Source organism: Sciurus carolinensis, chromosome 7 (genome assembly GCF_902686445.1).
Source record: "Sciurus carolinensis chromosome 7, mSciCar1.2, whole genome shotgun sequence".
Lineage (NCBI taxonomy): Eukaryota > Metazoa > Chordata > Mammalia > Rodentia > Sciuridae > Sciurus > Sciurus carolinensis.
Window position 1 is genome coordinate 81,126,430 of NC_062219.1, and position 22,595 is coordinate 81,149,024.

General features: G+C 34.9%; 1 protein-coding gene across 3 annotated transcripts in view; it reads right to left on the reverse strand.

Annotated features, from left to right (window-relative positions):
• Nucleotides 1-11,958: 11,958 nt before the first annotated feature.
• Nucleotides 11,959-22,595, reverse strand: part of Ttk (TTK protein kinase) — a 38,639-nt gene continuing 28,002 nt past the window's right edge. For all 3 annotated transcript variants that reach the window (XM_047558545.1, XM_047558542.1, XM_047558543.1), the window contains exons 18-22: nt 17,552-17,632; nt 15,269-15,445; nt 14,837-14,921; nt 14,214-14,311; nt 11,959-12,360 (exon numbers count right to left, since the gene is read on the reverse strand). In XM_047558545.1, coding sequence (XP_047414501.1) covers nt 12,277-12,360; nt 14,214-14,311; nt 14,837-14,921; nt 15,269-15,445; nt 17,552-17,632 — 525 coding nt within the window. In that variant the 3' untranslated portion in view covers nt 11,959-12,276. The remainder of the gene's footprint in view (nt 12,361-14,213; nt 14,312-14,836; nt 14,922-15,268; nt 15,446-17,551; nt 17,633-22,595) is intronic.

A 22,595-nucleotide genomic window follows, 5' to 3' on the forward strand; every position in this document is an offset into this window, starting at 1 on the left:
CACTCTAACTTAACAGTTTGTCCCTTACCTGGGGTGTTTTACTGTTTTGGGAGACATGCAATACACTGTAATTTTTCCGTTTAATATAATAAAATGGGCTCCTTGCTAGCCTTTTTTTTTTTTTTTTGCACAGAACATCTGATTATTTAGGAACACATTAAATAGGAGACAACAGTATTTTATTTAAGAATGTGTACAGATATGGTAAAGTTATTTTTAGAAAGCATGGGAAAAGGCAATTTACATGAACACTCTTGGGGACAAACTTAAAACTTTGTATAAAGTAACAAAACAAATCACAAAAGCAAAAAAGAGCTAATGATTTGTGGCAGGAAACCTCGAATGACCTGTGCCTCCTGATGTTCACACCACGTGTTATCACTTCCTCTTGTGTGTGGATTAGATTTAGTAACTCATTTCTAACAAATAGAACATGGCCAAAGGTGAAATTTTGTTAATTCCAAGATTAATTTACAAAAATACTGTGGCTTCCATCTTGGCACTCTTCCTTGCTCACTTGCTCAGAGTGAAGCCAGCTCGCATACAGTACATTGCTTCATGGAGAGGTTGTGGCGCAAGGTGGCCTTTTCCTAACAGCCAGCAAGGAACTGAGCCTCTCAGTACATTTGCCAAGGAACCTCGTTCTCCCCAAAATCACAAGAGAGAACTTGGAGCAGATCCTCTGCTCTAGGAAGGCATTCAGATGAGACCACACCCTGGTGAGAGCCAGGAAATACATGAGGGTCCTGGATTCGGTGGTGCCCATCTGTGTTCCTGGCTTGCAGAAACAGTGAGATAGTAGAAGTTTGTAATTTGAAAGCATAAAGTCTTGAAGATATTTGCTATGTAGCAAAAACAACAACAACAAAAACCCTAAAAATTAATTAGTAAAAAATATGGGATCAAAAATATTAATGATGAGGAGAACCTAGAGAGGTAAGCACAGACAAGCATTTGCTAATCTGGAAGAAACACCTGTGAAACTGAGGTATACATTTGGCAACCTGGTGGAGTATGATAAACATGACTCCAAGTCCAGGAACTACCTAGCTGAGATAGGTGAATTCTCAGGAAGGAAGAAAGAGACCTTTACTAGATACAGACCTAGATCTGTGAGCATGACCGGCCGTTTGTCTGTTAAGTTAGATGAACAAAACCTCCAATGTATGCTTGTACCAGATCAGTTAGAACAAAAACAACCAATTTAAGTGTCACCAGATTCAAAAACCTACACAATGTGCCCACAGCTGATTTATGGCTTAACCTAGAAGAAACATTCTGAATGCCAAATATCAAATGATTGACGCAGGATTTGATTTTTCACAAAAGCTTGCTTGGGAACCTGCACATTTCTTTCCAGAAAAATTGTATATATAGTCAGAGAGTTTGACCCTGGTGTGTCACTGGTCTTCTCTGAGGTGAGCCGTGTCCTTATCCTGCCTTTAGGGTGTGCATACTTTTTTGTCTTTTAATAAATCTTTGCTTGCACCTTGCTTTTAATGAGTCCTAAAATTCTTTTCAGCAATGTTAAGAACCTGCCCAGGCCTAGTTGAGGATCCAAGGTCCCTTGAAGGGACATCCACAGACCTCTGGTGACAACAATGAGGATTCTTTTCTGTACATTTCTGAGGATTGAACCAAGGGGTATTCTACCACTGAGTTACATTCCTAGTCCTTTTTATGTTTATTTTGAGGCAGGGCCTCCTCCAACCCCCATTTTTTTATTAGTACATTATAATTATACACAATAGTGGGATTCATAGTTACATATTCATTTACACACATGATTCAACGATTTATTTTGTCAATAACATTGAGACAGGATCGTGCTAAGTTGCTCAAGCTGGCCTTGAAATTTCAAACCTCCTGCCACCATGCCCACAATAAGGAGTCTTATGTCCACATTTACTTTAACCTGGAACCAAAATGTTTCCTCTTAATTTCTTATAATTTTATTTATTTATGTGGTGCTGAGGACCAAACACAGTGACTCACACATGCTAGGCAAGCCCTCTACTAGTGAACCACAAACCCTGCCAAATTCTCTGGGAGCCTCAAACTTTGAACCTGAAATACTGTGGTCATAGATAAGCCTCTAGGATCTGTTATAAGCAAAGAAAACTGCTCTTTAAAGGTAGATGCTACCATAGAAGACCTCCTTTGATTTATTTCTCCTCCACCCCCATCGAATATTATGACTAGCACCAAGACAAAGACAACCCAGCACAAGGAGGGATCAAGAGGTAACAAAAGAAAAATAGGGATAGTAGGAACATACCTCAACATTGTAAAGGCTATCTATGCTAAGCCCACAGTCAACATCATTCTAAACGGAGAAAATCTGAAAGCAGTCTCCCTAAAAACTGGAACAAGACAGGGATGCCCTCTTTCACCACTTCTATTCAACATCATCCTTGAAACTCTAGCCAGAGCAATTAGACAGACCAAAGAAATTAAAGGGATAGGAATAGGAAAAAAAGAACTCAAACTATCACTATTTGCTGATGACATGATTCTATATTTATAGGAACCGAAAAATTCCACCAGAAAACTTCTAGAACTCATAAATGAATTCAGTAAATCTAATGCACTTTTAAGTGATGAAACCTCTGAAAGAGAAATTAGGAAAACTACCCCACTCATAATAGCCTCAAAAAAAAAAAAATAAATAAAACTTGGGAATCAATCTAACAAAAGAGGTGAATCACAGACCTCTACAATGAGAACTACAGAACACTAAAGAAAGAAATTAAAGAAAACCTTAGAAGGTGGAAAGATCTCCCATGTTCTTAGATAGGCTGAATTAATATTGTCAAAATGGTCATACTACCAAAAGCACTACACAAATTCAATGCAATTCCAATTAAAATTCCAATTCCTCATAGAAATACAAAAAGCAATCATGAAATTCATTTGGAAGAATAAGAGACCCAGAATAGCTAAAGTAATCCTTAGCAGGAAGAGTGAAGCAGGGGGTATCACAATACCAGAACTTCAACTATACTACAAAGCAATAGTAACAAAAATGGCATGGTATTGGCACCAAAATAGGCAGGTAGACCAATAGTACAGAATAGAGGACACAGAGACAAACCCACATAAACACCATTACTAGATAAAGGTGCCAAAAACTTACAATGGAGAAAGGAGGATAGCCTGTTCAACAAATGGTGCTGGGAAAATTGGAAATCCACATGCAGGCAAAACAAAACTAAACCCCTATCTCTCACACTGAATAAAACTCAACTCAAAATGTATCAAGGACCTTGGAATTAGACCAGAGACCCTGCACCTAATAGAAGAAAAAGTAGATCCAAATCTTCATATTGGCATAGGACCAAACTTTCTTAACATGACTCCCAAGGCACAAGATATAAAAGCAGGAATCAATAATTGGGATAGATTCAAACTAAAATGCTTTTTCTCAGCAAAGGAAACAATCAACAATGTGAAAAGAGAGCCTACAGAGTCAGGGAAAATCTTTGCCGCACACACTTCAGATAGAGCACTAATCTCCAGAATCCATAAAGAACTCAAAAAACTTTACACCAAGAATACAAATAACCCAATCAATAAATGGGCTAAGGAAATGAGCAGACACTTCACAGATCTACAAGCAATCAACAGATATATGAAAAAATGTTGAGCATCTCTAGTAATAAGAGAAATGCAAATCAAAACTACCCTAAGATTTCATATCACCCCAATTAGAATGTCTATTATCAAGAATACAAGCAACAAAAGGTTTTGGAGAGGATGTGGGGAAAAAGGTACACTCATACATTGATGGTGGGTTTGCAAATTGGTGCAGCCACTCTAGAAAACAGCATGGAGATTCCTTAGAAAACGGAATGGAACCACCATTTGACCCAGTTATACCACTAGTTGGCCTATACCCAAAGGACTTAAAATCAGCATACTACAGTGATGCAGCCACATCAATGTTTATAGCAGCTCAATTCACAATAGCTAGATTGTGGACCCAACCTAGATGCCCTTCAATAGATGAATGGATCAAGAAACTGGCATATATGTACAATGGAATATTATTCAGCCATAAAGAATAAAATTATGGCATTTGCAGGTAAAGATGAAGTTGGAAAATATCATGCTAAGTGAAATAAGCCAATTCCCAAAAACCAAAGGCCAAAATGATTTCTCTGAAAAGTGGTTGATGATACAAAATGTGTTGGGGGGCAGTGGTGGTAAGGGAAGAATGGAAGAAGGATGGAATGTGCAGATGGAAATGAGGGGTGGGGAGGGGTTGAGGGAAGGAAAGATAATAGAATGAGACAAACATCATTACACTATGTACATGTATGATTACGCAAATGGTATGACTCTACTTCGTGTACAACTAGAGAAATGATAGTTGTACTCTATTTGTGTACCACGAATCAAAATTAAAAAATAAAAAATAAAAAAGAGGTAACAAAAGAAATGGACAAAATCTAAAATGTGCATAAACTTTGGCACACATATCTGAGTACTCGTTATACCTTCTATAGGGATCCCGACCTCCATCGAAGGCCCATGCTGTGGATGGAATCTAGGGCCTTGTGCATGCTAGGTAAGCACTCTACCACTGAGCCATATCCCTGGCCCCCTTCTATAGGTATTCTTAAAATCTGTACACACATTCAAACCAAAAAAATTTTCTTCAACATTGCTGGTAATAACAAAGACCAGGAAACCATCTCAAAACTTATAAGTAGGAAATTCATTATATCGTATCACACGATACCACATTAAAAAGAAATGAAGTAGTTCTAAGGAAGTATTTAAAAAAATTTTACATAAAAAATTCATATTATGTATAGTAAGCCCACATTCATTTCATATATAGCTATATGCATACATAGGCATATTTAAAACCTGTACACGCTTACTTTTGCACAGGCAACTTCCGAATGAACACATAAACTGCTAACAGTGGTTGCCTCTGGGAAAAGGGATGGGAACTTGTGTTGAGAGGGAAGCTTACTTTTCATTTTATAGCTTTTAGTCTTGTTTTACATATTTTTTGCCCTTGGATTTTGTTTTTAATTAAAAAAACAAACAAAAACGCAAAATATATGGTGGAGTGTAACTCAGTGATAGAACTCTTGGCTAGCATGTGAAAGGTCCTGGGTTCCAGTCCCAGCCCTGGAAAAACAGAAGAAAACAAACAAAACATAAAATGGCTTTCTTAAATGCCTGCAATGATCATTTAGGAAATATAATGAGATAAAGCAACAAAAACATTCATAGAAGTCAATGACAAAAAGAAAATGGGGAAACAAAAAAAATCTTATCAAGGTGTATGAGTAATTTATATTGTACTTTAAGATGCTGAAAAGAATATTTTAAATATTGTGAGAAAAATTATACTGGGACATTTTATGTAATCAGATTGGCAATGCTTTTTACGAATAACAACATATTGGCAAAATTATGAAGAAAAACATGAAGTACTTCTTCATAACTGTTGGTGACATAAATTGTTAAAACCTCTCTGATAAACAAGGGAGGTCTGTGTATGAAAGTCTTAAAAACAAACCCCAAACTTTGACCAAAAATTCCACTTCTATAAACCTATAAATAGGTAAAAAGATTTCATTAAAGATATTCATGACAATTCTGCTGTTAACAATAAATAATGGTTAAACTAAAACTGTCATTTTCCACTAGACAATCTAAAGATCATTTTGATCCAGATTACACTAGAAGTGATAATGGCACTGGTCGTGATTAGTTTAATTAGTATGGTAACTGAACTCTAGAACATCACTGTTCTAGAGTTGAGATGAATATGTTCTGTACCTGTGATCTCCAATGCTCTGGCTGTTGCTACTGAACACTTGAAATGTGACTCATGCAACTGGTTTAATGTTAACCCATTTAAATGTAAATACCACATGGGGTTACAGGATAAGACTGCACTTGTCTAGAAACAGCTTTCTTTTTTCAGATTAAATTCCTGCCATATCACAATCCATATTGATTTTCTCGGGAGCCAAACAATTTTGGAATGGAAGAGTCAAGTGTAACCTCTGCATTCTTCATGAATTAATAATCTTATTTGCCCCTAACATGAGAAATAGCTTCGTAGTGACCCCAAGTGGATATATAAAGTCTTATGCTTTTATTGACCTTTTCTAATCTTTTAGTCTATCTATTGGTATTTCAGCAAAAGCAGCTGAAATTGCTATTAAATCTTTCTAATTGCATTGGGTATTACAAATATCTGTTTATCTGAGTTCCAAAGATTTAAAAAATATGCATTGAGTGTCAAATTCTAAATTTGTTTTTAGAAAAATAAGATTTTTTCTTTTATATCGTTTGAATTAAATTTCTTCCTTTGAATAAGCCTGTGGGTTGAAGGATGAACTATTCTTGGAGCCAAATAGGGTCCATGCCCCGTCTGACCTCCTCTGGTGCATTTCCTGTAAAATAGAATCCATAGGACCAAGGGATACATGTGCCCTCTGGGAAGAAGTGCTCTGGTTGTGCCTTGTCCACACTTCATTCTAGATGCCTGAGATCCCAGAATTCCCTGCCACTTTGTTACCAAGACATGCAAAGATTCTTCCCTAAACAGTCCTTCCCAAGTTAAAACACCCTGAAGATGCTCACCCTTTTAACCAAGGGATGGCCAAGAAAGGCTGTTTTCTTTTTAATTGACTTGAACCGAGCTGGCAGGATTTTAAAAAATCTCCCCAGGTGTTTCTACTATGAAGTCAAAAGTCCAGTAAGCTATTTCAGGGTGGGGAAGGGGTTGCAGCTTTGGAAGCGCTACATTGGCAGGACTAGTACTGGAATGTTCTGGATTTTCAACAATTAAGAGAAACTTGTGCAAAGGTGAAATGCTGAGTGATTAAACATCAATATGAATTCTGGGTCTCTGGGAAATCTTAATTTCTGGTTAATCTTATCCATTCTTCCCTTTATTCCAAGCTTATAAATCTGTAGACACACAGTGATTACCATTTCATCACAGAAATATTTTCTGCCAGGAGGTTCAAGTTCAAGGCCAGCCTCAGCAACTTGAGACCCTTAAATAAAAAGGTTCTCACTCAGAAAATTCCTTCCATACAGAAGTCATTTAAGGTTGTTTAAGAAATGCCAAGCCCTGTAGAAGACTTGTAACTATAGAAGACCTTGGGCCTGGCTATAAATGGGAATGGACACATTTCCTAGGTGTGGATATATATTAAGTGAGAACTTATGTTATGCAAAATGGGAATATGGTTGATTATTTTGGCAAAAATATTTCAAATTTTAAAAATTAATTTTGCAACAATCAAGTGGAGACTCATAAAATGCAAAACAAATTATTACTTTATTCTACATTATTGTATTGATTTGTTTAAGAAATGAAGATCTCTTGTCAATAAAAAAGAAATAATGAATCCTAGAACCAATGTGAGGTTGAAAAATGAATTGCTTGTATTTAATAGATTTGGAGAGTTTCGTGTTAGTTTACTAGGTGTATGCATATATCCAACAGTATTTGATCATAACAGAAGGCAGTAAATGGTTAAAAACAGTTATTACGAAAAAAGGAACCACAGTATAAGAGCACTCTCATGAATAAAGAGCTTTTCCTCCCCTAACCTCCAATTATAGCATTGAGCATTGATTTGCCACTAGGATGGCTCCAGTAGGAAAATTCAACAGTTAACAGTCAGCTAAAAAAGCAAGCAGATCTTTGGTGATTCCCATTAATGCACCATGCAGACTCTTGCCATCTGGACCCATCAGCCTAACACTGCAGTGCCAGAGGATTTGTGCTGCCCACAGGTGATAAGGTCAGATCTGATAGGACTTTGTAGGCCATTGTAAGGGTATTGACTTGAAGTCAATAAAACTGAAAGCCATTGTAGGGTTTTGGAACAAGGAATGTCATGATCTGATCATGTTTTAAAATGGTTACTCTGGCTATTATATTGAAAATAAACTATAAGGGGTAAAAAGTCAATTCAGGGAGACCAATTTAGGAGGCTATTATAGAAACATAGTTAAGAGATGATGCTCAGAACAAGGAGGCCGAAGTGAGGTGGCAAGAAGAGGTCAGACTAGCTATGTTTAGAAAACAGAGCCAACACTTCCTGATGGACTAGATGAGGGATGAAGACAATGAGGTATTAAGGATGAGTCCAAGGTTTTAGACCAGAGTGGATGGAATTGTCATCAGTTTAAATGGGAATTTGAATGGAACAGGTTTTGACAGGTCCATTTTATTTTGTATATGTGGAGTTTGAGATGTGTAAGACATCCAAGTTAAGATATTGAACAGTCAACTAAATATATATGTCTAGAGGAGAGAGAGACTAGGTTGAAGGTACAAATAGGGTCCTAGTATCCATAAGTATATGGTTTTTAAAATGAGCTAGGATAAGAGCCGAGGGAACGCATATTGATAGAAATCCCATCTCTCCTATTAGTCAGAAATCTCCTAGAAAACACAGTTTATTGTTTAATGTTCTAAGCACTTTACCCAAGTTTTGAAAGGCGCTCAGTGTCAGAATTTCTCACCAACCATCTTATTCTACTAAATAGGGATGGAAAATAGAAAACCAAAAAATAAAAAACAAAATTAAACAGTCAACCTAGCCCAAAGCAGCATGTTCTCACTTAAGTCCCACATTACCCTTTCTCCCTTTTTGGCCACAGTTCCAAATTCAATCAGCAGACAGAATGGAAGAGGAAGAGGCCAGAGCACCTGAGTTTTCCTGCAGTCTTTCTTCTAGGGGGTAGAGAATAGTCAACACAGGAGTGGTGGGGACTGCACTGGGCACAAGGAAGATTTCTAAAGCTAAGAGGAAAAAGGCCTCTTTCTGTGCACTCAGGATTTCTCAAACAAGAACACCAGAACCCCGAATCTAGCCTTCTAGTTTTGGATTCCTGTAGGAAAGTCATTAACTTATGGATAGGACTTTCCCCTCTTTCTTTCTACATTATGTAACTACTCTTCATCCCAATTTTTTAATGTAAGATTTCATAGACTTAGTCTGACTGAGAGGAGACCTAGGAGATCATGTAGTTCACTATTCTAATTTTACTAATAAGAACACCAAGTTCCAAGAATATTCAGGTGATTTGCCCAGGCCCACAAAGTTTGTCAGAGAGTGCTCAGAGCAGAGTCCTTTCCAGGGCTCTGTCCACCTGGCCACACTGTATGACCACTAAATAAACCCAAATCAGATTCAGAGGAAAAAAACTAACATTCAGAAAATCCTATCAAAGAACATTCCTTTATTTAGCTCAGGCAAATAAAAGGGAACATAAAATTAACACTAATTTTTTTAACCAAATACCAGCATACACCAACTCCTGAAAATCAGTGTACATGAGATTATTTACTAGTAAAGATTATCAAACTAGTAAAGTACTAATTACACATTTAAATTTGATACCTAAGTTGGCTTTTAGAACTAATACAATGCTAGGATGGAGATAATTCAGTCCAGTTAAGGTGGAAACATATTTGGGAAATCTGTGAATCCAGATAAGATTTCTCTGTTGCTTAATTTCAAAGGGAACAGTTGCCTTTTAATAGTGAGGTTCAAAGATTGAATTGTTTATTCAAGATCTTCAAGTACTACTAAGAAGCAACAAATAATGACTTTTTCCAAATGAGAATTTTTGTAACTCTTAACATCACAAGTGTTAATTTTAAAAATTGGTTATATACTTAGTAATTTCAAGATGATTTTAAAAAGAAAAATATTAACAAATTTTCAAGGAGCAGATGTGGGATAAATTTCTGCTTCCAGGTTGGATTTTTACCATTCCAGTTCAGTTTACAGAACTCAAGTTGAAGCTCACTAATTATCTATTATGTATCTTAAAACCAGTAGCCCTGAAAACTAATAACCATGATTTAAAATGTGGGAATCAAGAGAATGAGAAGATAAGACACATGATGGGAGAGAATATTTGCAAAAGACACATATAATAAAGAATTGTTGGGAATGGGAAAGACAGTAGAAACAATCAGATATAACTTTCCTGTGTTTGCATATGAATGTACAACCAGTGTAACTCCACATCACATACAGCCACAAAAATGGGTAGTTATACTCTAGTATATATATCAAAATACATTATGCTGTCATGTATAACTAAAAAGAACAAATAAAAAATTAAAAAAGAATTGTTTTCAAAATATACAGAACTCTTAAACCTCAATCATAAGAAAATGAACAATCAATTTAAAAATAGGCAAAAGGCCTTTGAACAGACACCTGCCCAAAGATATGCAAATACAAATGAACATATGAAAAACAAAAAGATGCTCAGCATCACACGTCATTAAGGAAATGCAAAATTAGACAAGATACCAGTTCAGTTTCTTAGAAAGGTCAAAATCTAAAACATAGGCCACCTCAAATGCTGGTGAGGCTCTGAAGTAATACAAATACTCATTGCTGTAGGTAAGGTAAAATAGTACTGTCACTTTGAAAGATAGTTTGGCAATTTCTTACAAAACACTTATCAAACAAACCATCAATCAAGCTCCTTGGTATTTACCAAACAGTTGATACTTTATGTCCACACAAAACCCACAAACAGATCTTTATAGCAGCCTTATTTGCAACTGCCAAAAGTTGGAAGCAAACCAAGATGCCTTTCAGTAGGTGAATGGATAAGCAATCTGTGGCTATCCATACAGTGGAGTATTACTCATTGCTAAAAAAGAAATGAGTTATCAAGCCATAAAAAGACATGAAGGAAACTTGCATGCATATTACTAGGTGAAGGAAGTCAACCTAAAAGGTCTACATACCGTATGATTCCACCTATATAAATTTCTAAAAAAGGAAAAAAAAATTTGGAGAAGTAAAAAGACCAGTGGTTGCCAGGGGATGGTGGGTAAGGAAGGGAAACAAAACACAGATCTTCAGGACAGTGAAATTATTCTGTGATATTATAATGATATATACATGTCATTAAACACATAATTATAAGTCAGGCATGGTGGTGCACACCTGTAATTTCAGCAACTTGGGAAGCTGAGGCAGGAGGATCACAAGTTCAAAGTCAGTCTCAGCAACTTAGCAAGATCGTCTTTTAAAATAAAAATGGCTGAGGATGTAGTTTAGTAGCAGAGTACTCCTGGGTTCAATTACCAGATGGGGGGAAAACATATAGAATGTCTAGCACTAAGTGAACCCTAATGCAAACCATGAACTTTAAAAGGTAATGATTTGTTACTGAAATATGGATCATAAAAATGTACACTGTGGAATGGGACATTGATGTTGGAAATGCTAATAGTGAGGGAGACTGCCTGAGTGAAGGCAAGGAATATATGGGGATTCTATTTCTGCTCAATTTTGCTTGTGAACCTAAACCCACTCTGCAAAAAAAAAAAAAAAAGTACCTGAGAGACTCTGGGACCACTTAGCCATCACTAAGCGCTCAATGAGGACATTATATAACAGAATCTAGGCATGACACTCTAAACACCAAAAGAAATATATGCTAGGAAGAATCCAAGTGTGAAACAAAAGAGCCATGTGCAACCCTTAACTACAAACTAATAATCAGTACCATAAATAATTTGGAACTTTATTTAGGAATTTAAACTCTTGGACTTTCTCTTTGAAATTTCATTTATTATGATCTACTCCCACTCAAGTGTTCCCTTAAGTCAATTTTTATTAAGAGTTTCACTACCATGAAGACCATATATTTGCTTTAAGAAAATAATTTTACTGTTGGGCACAGTGGTACATGCATGTAACCCCAATGACTTGGGAGATTGAGGCAGAATGATCAAAAGTTCAAGGTCAGCCTCAGCAATTTAGTGAGAATCTCAGCAACTTAGAAAGACTCTGTTTCAAAAAAAAAAAAATAACAAGAACTGCAGCCATAGATCAGTGGCAAAACACCCCCAGGTTCAATCCCCAGTACCAAAAAGAAAAAAGAAAAAAATAGAAGAAAATAATTTTACAATTTTGAAAGCTTAGGTCACTTAATGCTATAAAGCTTTATTTACATAGTTCTTCAAAATATATTTCAGTTGTCTACCCAGTATTCCAAGTATGAAATGCTATAAATACATGTGATTTACAGAAAAACATAAAACAGAAAATGATTCTACAATTTAATATATACAGTGCCGTTAGAGATTATTGTTTTGTTTCTTTCTATAAGGATAATTTACTGAATTTTTTTGCTGATGGCATTTCAGAGTGAAGTGGTTTTCAAGAGTAGATTTCCATACAGAATCAAAAGTGTTAACAGTACAGTGTATTTTATAGTTGACAGTTTATGAGTAATTGTATATCATTTTTTTTCCCATTTTTTTTCAAAAGTCTTGGTTGATGAAGAATCATGACTTTCTCCACTACTATAGCGCTCATATAAAGTCTGAAATTAAAACACAAATATGTTCTGTAATTTTTTAATGCAATGTATTATCAAATTGTTAAAGGTAACTTGACATATTCTAAACATAATGAATTATTTCTCTTGTTCTTATAATTGGAAAATTATCTTATAAACCATTGGATAGAAAAATTTTAAACAGCTAACTTGGCCTTAAGAATCAGCTATCATGAAATGCAGTTCAATCTTTCCATAAGAGAAATATAACATAGCTATTAAACATATATGTAAATCTTCAAGACTTTCTTGATCCCCCTTATTTTTTCTTAAAGTCATTTAGATAAATGCAAAACCAGTAGGAAACTATATATATTTTCAGATGCTGTTTAAATTAATCAATGGGACATTTAAAATTATTATGTAAGGAATTATAATTAGGTCAACTGTCCCTTGGTATCTGTCGAGGACTGGGTCCAGGATCCTACTCCAGATAACAAAATCTACAGATGCTCCAGTCCCTTATATAAAGTGCCATAGTATTTGCACATACACACACAGCTTTAATCTACTTTAAATCATCTCTAGATTACTTACAATACCTAAAACATTGTAAGTATGATGTAAATTGTCATTATACTTTATTTTGTAGGGAATAATAAGAAAAAAGACTGTACATGCTCAGACTTTTCAGTACAAATGTAATTTGTTTTTGGTTGGGCTCTTTTTTTTTTTTTTTTTTTATTTTGAGACAAGATCTCCCTGAGTTGCCCCAGGCTTGTGATCCTCCAGTCTCATCTTCCTGAGCAGCTGGGATTACAGGTATATATTACCACACACAAAATTTTTAATTTGAAATATTTTAAATTTGCAGTTGATTGAATCCACAGATACAGAGGGCTCACAGACATGTATTAAAAAAAAAAACCTGATTGAAGGATTAGTCAACATCAAATTTATTAAGATTACAGATACCTTTGCCCTCAAGGAATATATCGTCAGTGAAGGTGACTAATGTACCTTAATTTTATTTTACAAAGTTTTGAGCAACACATTGGTGAAAACTAAAAGTATGGAGACATGAAATATAGAGCAAATATAAAACAGATTTTGTCTGATTTTGACTAAGTCACTGATTTAGTCATCAAAATTTGAGAAAATTTAAGAGAAAATCACCTTATATGAATGCAAATATAACAGTGAATGTATAATAAATTCCTTAAGAAATAAGATGATGTTCTTAGCAACTTAGATTGATTTTACTCCGGTACAGACAGCTAAGAGTGCTATTAGCTCAACCTTTCACATCTGTATAACAATGTTATAATGAAACAGACAATTAGTCATTGTTAAGTAGCTAAACAAGTTGGTCAGTAAGCATTCATAGGGCTCTAGAAATACTGATGACAGTGAAATTCAAAAATCATGAAATAGATATAAACAGGTATAGGGAGGCTGAAAAGTCTGAGATACAGGCTTTAGGAAATAAATTGATTGCTATGTATATCTTTATAAAATCCATTTCATGTAACAAATAGTGTAATTTCTCTAAGGCTTAATAAAAATTGGCAGAAGGAACTCAAAGGCTATGTTAAGAATGGTGCTGACACAGAAAAAAGACAGATTCCTCTATTAAATTTATTCTAGTTGAGACCTGACAGCAATCTTTGGAAAGTTCCATATATGACAATCCACCCTGAATAGTGCTATATGCATAAGAATACAAATCATATAAATTTGTATTTACCCAAAAGCACATGCTATGTATCTAACTACAGAGGTACACTTCATAACTGATGCAGTGATGATACCAACTTTTATTTGGGTTACCTGTTTTTTGAGTGTCTAACTCACCAAACAAAACAGTTCAAACTAATGTACAGAATATGCATACTTACTTTAGCAGCTTTCAAAATGGAGTTAGGAGAATTCAGACCCACCAGTTGGCCCAGAACATATTTCATTTCATCAGTGGCTCCCTTAGCCATTTGGTTACCTAAAAAATAAAAAAAATCAACACACTGGTAACCAATAAGAAAAACATAAATCCATTAAAAATACACATTCTATTTCACAGTATAATAACTGGCATTTTCATCAACTTCCACTTCCCCCTAGTATGCGGATTAAACCCAGCGCCTCACACATGCCAGGAAAGCCCTGTACCACTGAGCTACATCCCCAGTCCTTTTTATGTTGAGACAGGGTCTCACTAAGTTGCTTTGAACTTGTGATCCTCCTGCCTCAGCCTCCCAAGTAGTTGGGATCACAGGCATGCACCACTGTGTAACTAGCATTTGTGTAATTCACCTCTGATCACAGTCCTTTATCTAGGAAGGTAAAACTGAATGCCATCAAGTAAAGAAAGGCAATTTTACTTATTTATTATTTGGCAAAACAGCAACTTCTTTAAGGAAGGAGGTAGGCTATAAAAGAGTAGCAAATTTAGATTCTTATTTTTATCATAGTTAATATGTTGCCTGTATTAGTAATCTGGCAATAAACAATAAAGAAATAGTACCTGGATGAATTTGAATTTGAACATATGGATGTGCCAGGAGCTCAGGAATGGATATCCTCTGTTTAGGGTCCCTTACTAAACAACACTATATAAATAAAGATTGGGGTGGGGGGAAGAGTTTTTAAAAAATGATATTCATAAAATATTTTCCAGACTACATCACATTACAGAAGCTGTTTTCTAGATATCCCACTCAAATAATATTATTTACCCCAAGCTATTTTGCAAAATTCAAGTATTCAGGAAGCTTTAAAACACCTTTGAAGTAAACTAATCATGCTTTAAGAGCTACTTCAGTAATTTTTCAGTAAACCAGTTATATTTAAGTCATAATTCTGATATTACATAATTCTGATCATTTCAGCTACTTCTTTTAAACAGATTATTAATCATATGAAATATCTGTCTATATCCATATATTAGTAATATTACCTTTAACACATCTTGAAGATCTTTCTCTGGAATATCAGGAAATTCAATGTCATGATTAGGATCAATTATGGCATGTAACTTAGAAATCTGATTAATTATATGCTGAAATGGTGTTTTCCCATAAGTCATATAGTACAAAATGCATCCTAAGGACCAAACATCACTTTTGGGGCTTATCTAAGTAGGAGGGGAAAAAGAAAAAAGGAAAAGCAAGTTGCCTTAATATAAAGTTATATGTTTAAAATCATAAACATCATAAAATCATAATGAAATCACAACAAATGTGGAAGTACCAGATTATGAAATGACAAATATATCTTTTTCTGATTTTCATGACATTTGGTTATTTTATCAAGAGATGAACTTCACTTTAAACCTTTCAACAAACTCATAATCACTTCGATTGAGACAATATTAAATTCTTGTCAGCTTATGAAAACACAATAAAAAATATAACTATAAATTTTGTTTTCCCCAGAATTATTAGAATACATTCTTATAAAAGTTCAAAGTATCTATAGATTAAAAGGTTGTTTATATTACGCAACCCTAAATCTAAGAATATCAATTGCAGAAATTAGGCTGGGCAGGGCTTGTGTCCTGGTCTTATCACTAGCTAGTAATTCTATATGTCTCTGTCTCCTTACCTCTAAAACACAAATAAAAGTACATTGTCACAGAACTGGGGTATGGCTCAACATGCAGCAATGCCAGGTGGGGAGGAATACAATGTAATGGACATTAAATAACATAACTATGAATATGGTTGATCAGAGAACAGTTTCTTGTTATAGTAGGTACTCAATAAATAACCTCTCCTAATCCCCATATAAAATATACAGAGCAGTCTGATAGCAAAGCCAACGCATGGAAAATATTTACAACAAAGCCAGCTTAAAAGGTATACTCATGAACTCTGTATAGTAAGTGGGTAGGTGCAAACCATAAAAAGCCATGAGCCCTACACAGTAACAACATTTTTAAGCAGAAAGCAGAGGAAGTGATAAAGACGGTAAGGACCTGAGAAGAAGCCCCAAGGAGCCAAGAGGTATTCACTGAAAAGTGTGGCAGACCAAGCTGAGGACACAACTAAACAGAAAGGGTTTTGCTTCCTTCACTAGTTAGGAGACATGTTGAGATAATATTTTATCTTCTACTCAGAAACACCGAGTACAAAGCAGGTTGGTTATTCAATCAGTCTGAGATTTACCATTACTTATTAAATCACTGAGTTGACAACTGAAAAAAATCTGAACTCTAGGTAAAATTTAAAATATCTTAAAGTAAAAATGAATTTAAAACTAATTACAAGCCTTAAAAATTAATGAAAATAAGCAAACACCACACTAAAACAGTAAAAGCATCAGTCAAAGTCAAACTTAGAGTAAAATGCACAGTTTTAATTATGAGAAGGAGCGCTATAAAATTGAATTTGTTATTTATATCAGGAAATTAGGGGAAAAATAAAACTAAAGAGAAAACAAAAAAACCGCTGAAACAAAAGCATCAACTGGAAAGCAAATGAAAATTGAATTTACAAATGAAACAAAAGCCCAGTTAAGATGAACAAACCCATGGCAAATCTAATCAAGAAAAAGAGACAAAAATCTAAATTTCTGAAGAAAAGTAGAAGTTAAACAGACATTAAAAACAAATGTATAAGACAGCATATTTGTTACCTGGGCATAGTAATACACTACTCTAATTCCAGTGACTTAGGATGCTGAGGCAGAGGGATCATGAGGTTAGAGGCCAGCATGGGCAACTCAGTCAATTAAAAAATAAAGAGTTGGGAATCTAGCTAAGTAGTAGAGTGTCCCTGGGTTCAATCTCCAGCACCGTAGGAAGGGAGTAAAGAAGGGAAAAAGGAAGGAAAGGAGGCAGTGGCAGGCCAGAAAAAATGACATACTTTAGGAATACTTTGAAATGTAGAATTTGGAAAGGATTAAATGGTGAAAAATAAAATGTAAAAATCATAGAGGAAACAAAAGAGACTGTGAATGATATCAACTCCATGCTATTCAGGTGTCCAAATTAAGGTCAATTTTTTTTTTCATTTAATTTTAAACCTTAAAAGATATCCTAGGTACATTTCTTGTAGGAGCACAGAGGAAGGGTCACTCTATTAAAAAGAACAGTGTTAAAGAACAATCAGGTCAAGTCATCAGAAGGGTGGAATTGAATCCATGACAACCTGCTTAAGAAGGATAAAGTCTCTATAATACCCATTAAGTTTTCTGATAAGTTTACTGATGGCTGGTGAATAGGATATATTTTCAGTACCTTCGACTTGGATTTCCCATTCTCTCTTGAGGAAGACATATCTTTGATTGCTTCTGGTGGCATGTAATTAACGGTACCAACCTATTTGCCAAGTCACAAAAGATATAAATCAATGAACATATTTCATTCTGCATTAGATTTTTAAAAACACAAATGTCAAATTTCATTCCAACATTCCTCCCTTTTCCCATGCCTCCCTTATACTTAATCTCCTCCCTCTGCTCCCTTCTGTATTCACAGGATTCTGCTGCTCTTTTATTTTCCCCACCTTATTTTGGTCTAGCTTCTGAACACGAGAGAAAGCATTTGACTCTTTTTTTGTTTGTTTGTTTAATATGTTCTAATTGGTTACACATGACAGAGAATGCGTTTTCACACATTTTATACAAATGGAGCATGACTTCTCATTCCTTTGGCTATAGATGGTGCAATCACACCAGTAGGGTAAACATGTATGTATATAGGGTGATAATGTCTGTCTTATTCTACCACCCTTCCCATCCCCCCTGCCTCATCCCTCCCCACAATCCAAAGTTCCTTCATTCTTCCCTACCCCACCTGCTGCCCACTATGGATCAGCATCCACTTATCAGAGAAAACAGTCAGCCTCTGGATTTTGGGGATTGGCTTATATCACTTAATATGATATTCTCCAACTCCATTCATTTACCTGCAAAGGCTATAATTTTATTCTCCTATAAGGCTGAGCAATATTCCATTGTGTATATATACCAGTTTCTTGATCCACTCATGTATTAAAGGGCATCTAGGTTGAGTCTATAGCTTAGCTATTATAAACATTGATGTGGCTGCGTCACTGTAGTGTGCTGATTTTAAGTCTTTGGGTATAGACCAAGGAGTAGGATAGCTAGGTCAAATGGTGGTTCCATTCCAAGTTTTCTAAGGAATCACCATACTGTTTTCCAGAGTGATCAAACAATTTGCAGTCCCACCAGCAATGTATAAACATACCTTTTCCCCCACATCCTTGTCAACACTTATTATTGCTTGTATTCATGATAATTGCCATTCTGATTGCAGTGAGATGAAATCTTAGTTTTGATTTGGCATTCCTCTAATTGCTAGAGATGATATTTTTTCATGTTTGTTGATTGATTTCTGTAGGCTCTCTCTTCACGTTATTGATGGTTTCCTTTGCTGAGAAGCTTTTTAGTTTGAATTCATTCCATTTATTGATTCTTAATTTTACTTCTTGTGATTTAGGAGTCTTGTTAAGGAAGTCAGGTCCTAAGCCAACATGATGAAGATTTGGGCCTACTTTTTCCTCTATTAGGTGCAGAGTCTCTGTTCTAATGCTTAAGTCTTTGATCCACTTTTAGTTGAGCTTTGTGCAGGGTGAGAGAGAGGGATTGCATTTCATTTTGCTACATATGGATTTCAGTTTCCCCAGCACCATTTGTTAAAAAGGCTATCTTTTCTCCAATGTATGTTTTTGGCAACTTTGTCTAGTATGAGGTGACTGTATTTATGTGGGTTTTTCTGTGTCCTCTATTCTGTACCATTGGTCTACATGTCTATTTTGGTGCCAATACCATGCCCTTTTTGTTACTATTGCTCTGTAGTATAGTTTAAGGTCTGGTATTGGGATGCCTCCTGCTTCACTCTTGCTAAGGATTGTTTCGGCTATTCTGGGTCTCTCATTTTTCTAAATGAATTTCATAATTGCCTTTTATAGTTCTATAAAGAATGTCATTGAGATTTTAATAGGAATTGCATTAAATCTGTATAGCACTTTTGGTAGTATGGCCATTCTGACAATATTAATTCTGCCTTTCCAAGAGCATGGGAGATCTTTCCAACTTCCAAGGTCGTCTTTAATTTCTTTCTTTATTGTTCTGTAGTTTTCATTGTAAAGGTCTTTCATCTCTTTTGTTAGATTGATTCCCAAGTATTTTTTTTTTTTTTGAGGTTATTGTGAATGGGGTAGACTTCCTAATTTCTTTTGCAGTAGATTCATTGCTTATATATAGAAATGTATTTAATTTATGGGTATTGATTTATAACCTGCTACTTTGCCAAATTCATTTATTAGTTCTGTAGGTTTCCTGGTGAAATTTTTTGGATCTTCTAAATATAGAATCATGTCATCAGCAAACAGTGATAGTTTGAATTCTTCTTTACCTATTTGTATACCTTTAATTTCTTTCATCTGTCTGATTGCTCAGCCTAGAGCTTCAAGGACTATGTTGGATAGAAGTGGTGAAATAGGGCATCTCTGTCTTGTTCCAGTGTCTAGAGGGAATGCTTTCAATTTTTCTCCATTTAGAATGATAATGGCATAGATAGCTTTTACAATGTTGAGATATGTTCCTATCCCTAGAATTTCTAACATTTTGAACATGAAGAGGTGCTGTATTTTGTCAAATGCTTTCTCTGCATCTGTTGAGATAATCATGTGATTCTTGTCTTTCAATCGATTGATGTGATGTATTATACTTAACAATTTCCATATATTGAACTGACCTTGCATCTCTGGGATAAACCCCACATGATCATGGTGCCCTAACTTTTTAATGTTTTTGTATGCAATTTGCCAGAATTTCATTGACAATTTTTACATCTATGTTCATCAGGGATATCGGTCTGAAATTTTATTTCCTTGATATGTCTCTGTCTGGTTTTGGTATCAAGGTAATAATACTAGCCTCACAGTACAAGTTTGGAAGGGTTCCCTCGTTTTCTATTTCATGGAATAATTTGCTGAGTATTGGTGTTAATTCTTTGAATTCGGCTGAGAATCGGTCTGGTCCTGGACTTTTTTGTTGGTCAGCTTTTGATGGTGTCTTCTATTTCATTGCTTCAAATTGATCTGTTTAAACTGTCTAGGTTTTCCTGATTCAGTTTAAGTAGTTCGCATGTCTCTAGAAATGTCAATGTTTTTGATATTTTCTATTTTATTTGAGTATAAATTTTCAAAATAGTTTCTAATTATCTTCTGTATTTCAGTACTATCCATTCATGTTATTTCCTTTTTCATCACTAATTTTAGTAACTTGAGTTTTCTCTGTTACTGTAGCTATGAGTTTACCAACTTTGTTTCTTCAAAGAACCAACTTTTTGTTTTGTCAATTTTATCAAATCTTTCTTTTTTTTCAATTTTATTGATTTCTGCTCTAATTTTAATCATTTTCTTTTTTTTTTGCATTGCTGGGGATCGAACCCAGGGCCTTTACCGACTAAGCTATCTCCCCAGCCCTTAATTATTTTCTGTTTCTACTGCTTATAGTGTTGATTTGTTCTTTTTCTAGGGCTTTCAGATGTAATGTCAGTTCATTTATTTATTGGCTTTTTATTCTTTTAATGTATGAGCTCAGTGCAATGAGCTTTCCTCTTAGCACTGCCTTCATGGTATCCCAGAGATTTTGATGTTGTTATCAGTGTTCTCATTTAAGTATTTTTTTTTTCCTCCCTGATTTGTTCTGCTATCCATTTGTCTTTCGATAGCATGCTATTTAGTCTCCGGGTTTTGGAGTAGCTTCTATTTTTTGTTTTATTGTTGATTTCTAGTTTTATTCCATTATGATCTGATAGAATGCAGGGTAGTACACCTCAATTTTTTAAATTTGTGACATAAGATATGGTCTGTCTTAGAGAAGGATCCATGTGCTACTGAGAAGTGTATTTGCTCATTGATGGACGAAATACTCTATGTCTGTTAAGTCTAAATCATTGATTATTTAGTTCTCTAGTTTCTTTGTTTAGTTTTGTTTGGAAAATCCCTCCAATGATGAGAGAGGTGGGTGTGTTAAAGTCACCCATATTGTTGTGTTGTGGTCTATTTGATTCTTGAAACTGAGAAGTTTGTACACACATGCTCCATTATTTGGGGCATATATATTTAAGATTGTTATGTCTTGTTGGTGTATGATTCCCTTAAGCAGTATGAAATGTCCTTCTTTATCTGTTCTGAATAACTTTGAAGTTCAGTTTGATATGATGGAAACCACTGCTTGTTTACACAGTCCATGTGAGTGATAAGTTTTTTCCCAACCTTTCACCTTTAGTCTGAGGATGTATTTTCCTATGAGACAAGCATATTGTTGGGTCATTTTTTTAAAATCCAATCTGTCTGTCTGTCTCTTGATGAGTTTAGGGCATTAATATTCAGGGTTATTATTGAGATATGATTTGTATTCCTGGTCCTTTTGGCTTATTTTTTGTTTTTAATTTGTCTTGGTTTCTCCTTTGATTGACCTTTCCTTTAGTGTAGTTCCTCCATTTGCTGGTTTTCATTGTTTATTTTCATTTCCTTCTCATGGAATATTTTGCTTAGAATGTTCTGTAGTGCAGGCCTTCTAATTGTGAATTCTTTTAACTTTTATCACAAAAAGGTTTTTATTGCATCTTCAAATCTGAAGCTTAATTTTGCTGGATATAAAATTCTTGGTTGGCATTCATTTTCTTTCAGAGCTTTACATGTTATTCTAGGACCTCCTGGTGTTAAGGGTCTGTGTTGAGAAATCAGCTGAAATCTGAATTGGTTTTCCCCATATGTAATTTGATTTTTGTTCTCTTGCAGTCTTTCAAATTCTATCCTTACTCTATATGTTAGTCATTCTAATATGCCTTGGTGTGGATATGCTATAATTTTTGTACATTTGGGGTCCTATAATCCTCTTGTAGTTGATTTTCCATTTCATTCTTTATATTTGGGAAAGTTTCTGCTATCAGTGAAAAGATTATGCATTCCTTTGGTTTGTAGCTCCACACTTCATCTATTCCAATAAATATTAAATTTGATCTTTTCATGTTATCCCATATTTCTTGGAAGTTCTGTTCATGGTTTCTTAACATCTCTGCGTGGTTCACTTTATTTTCAAGAGTATATTTTGTCTCCATTGCCTATTTAGTCTGTTTGATACTTTCCATCGACTTTTTAATTTGGTTTATTGTTTCCTTCATTTAGAGGATTTCTGCTTGATTCCTTTTTATAATCTCTGCCTCTTTTATTAAGGTGATCTTTCACTTCCTCTATTTTCTCTTTGATACCATCCTTTATATTGATGATTAGTCTATCTACCTT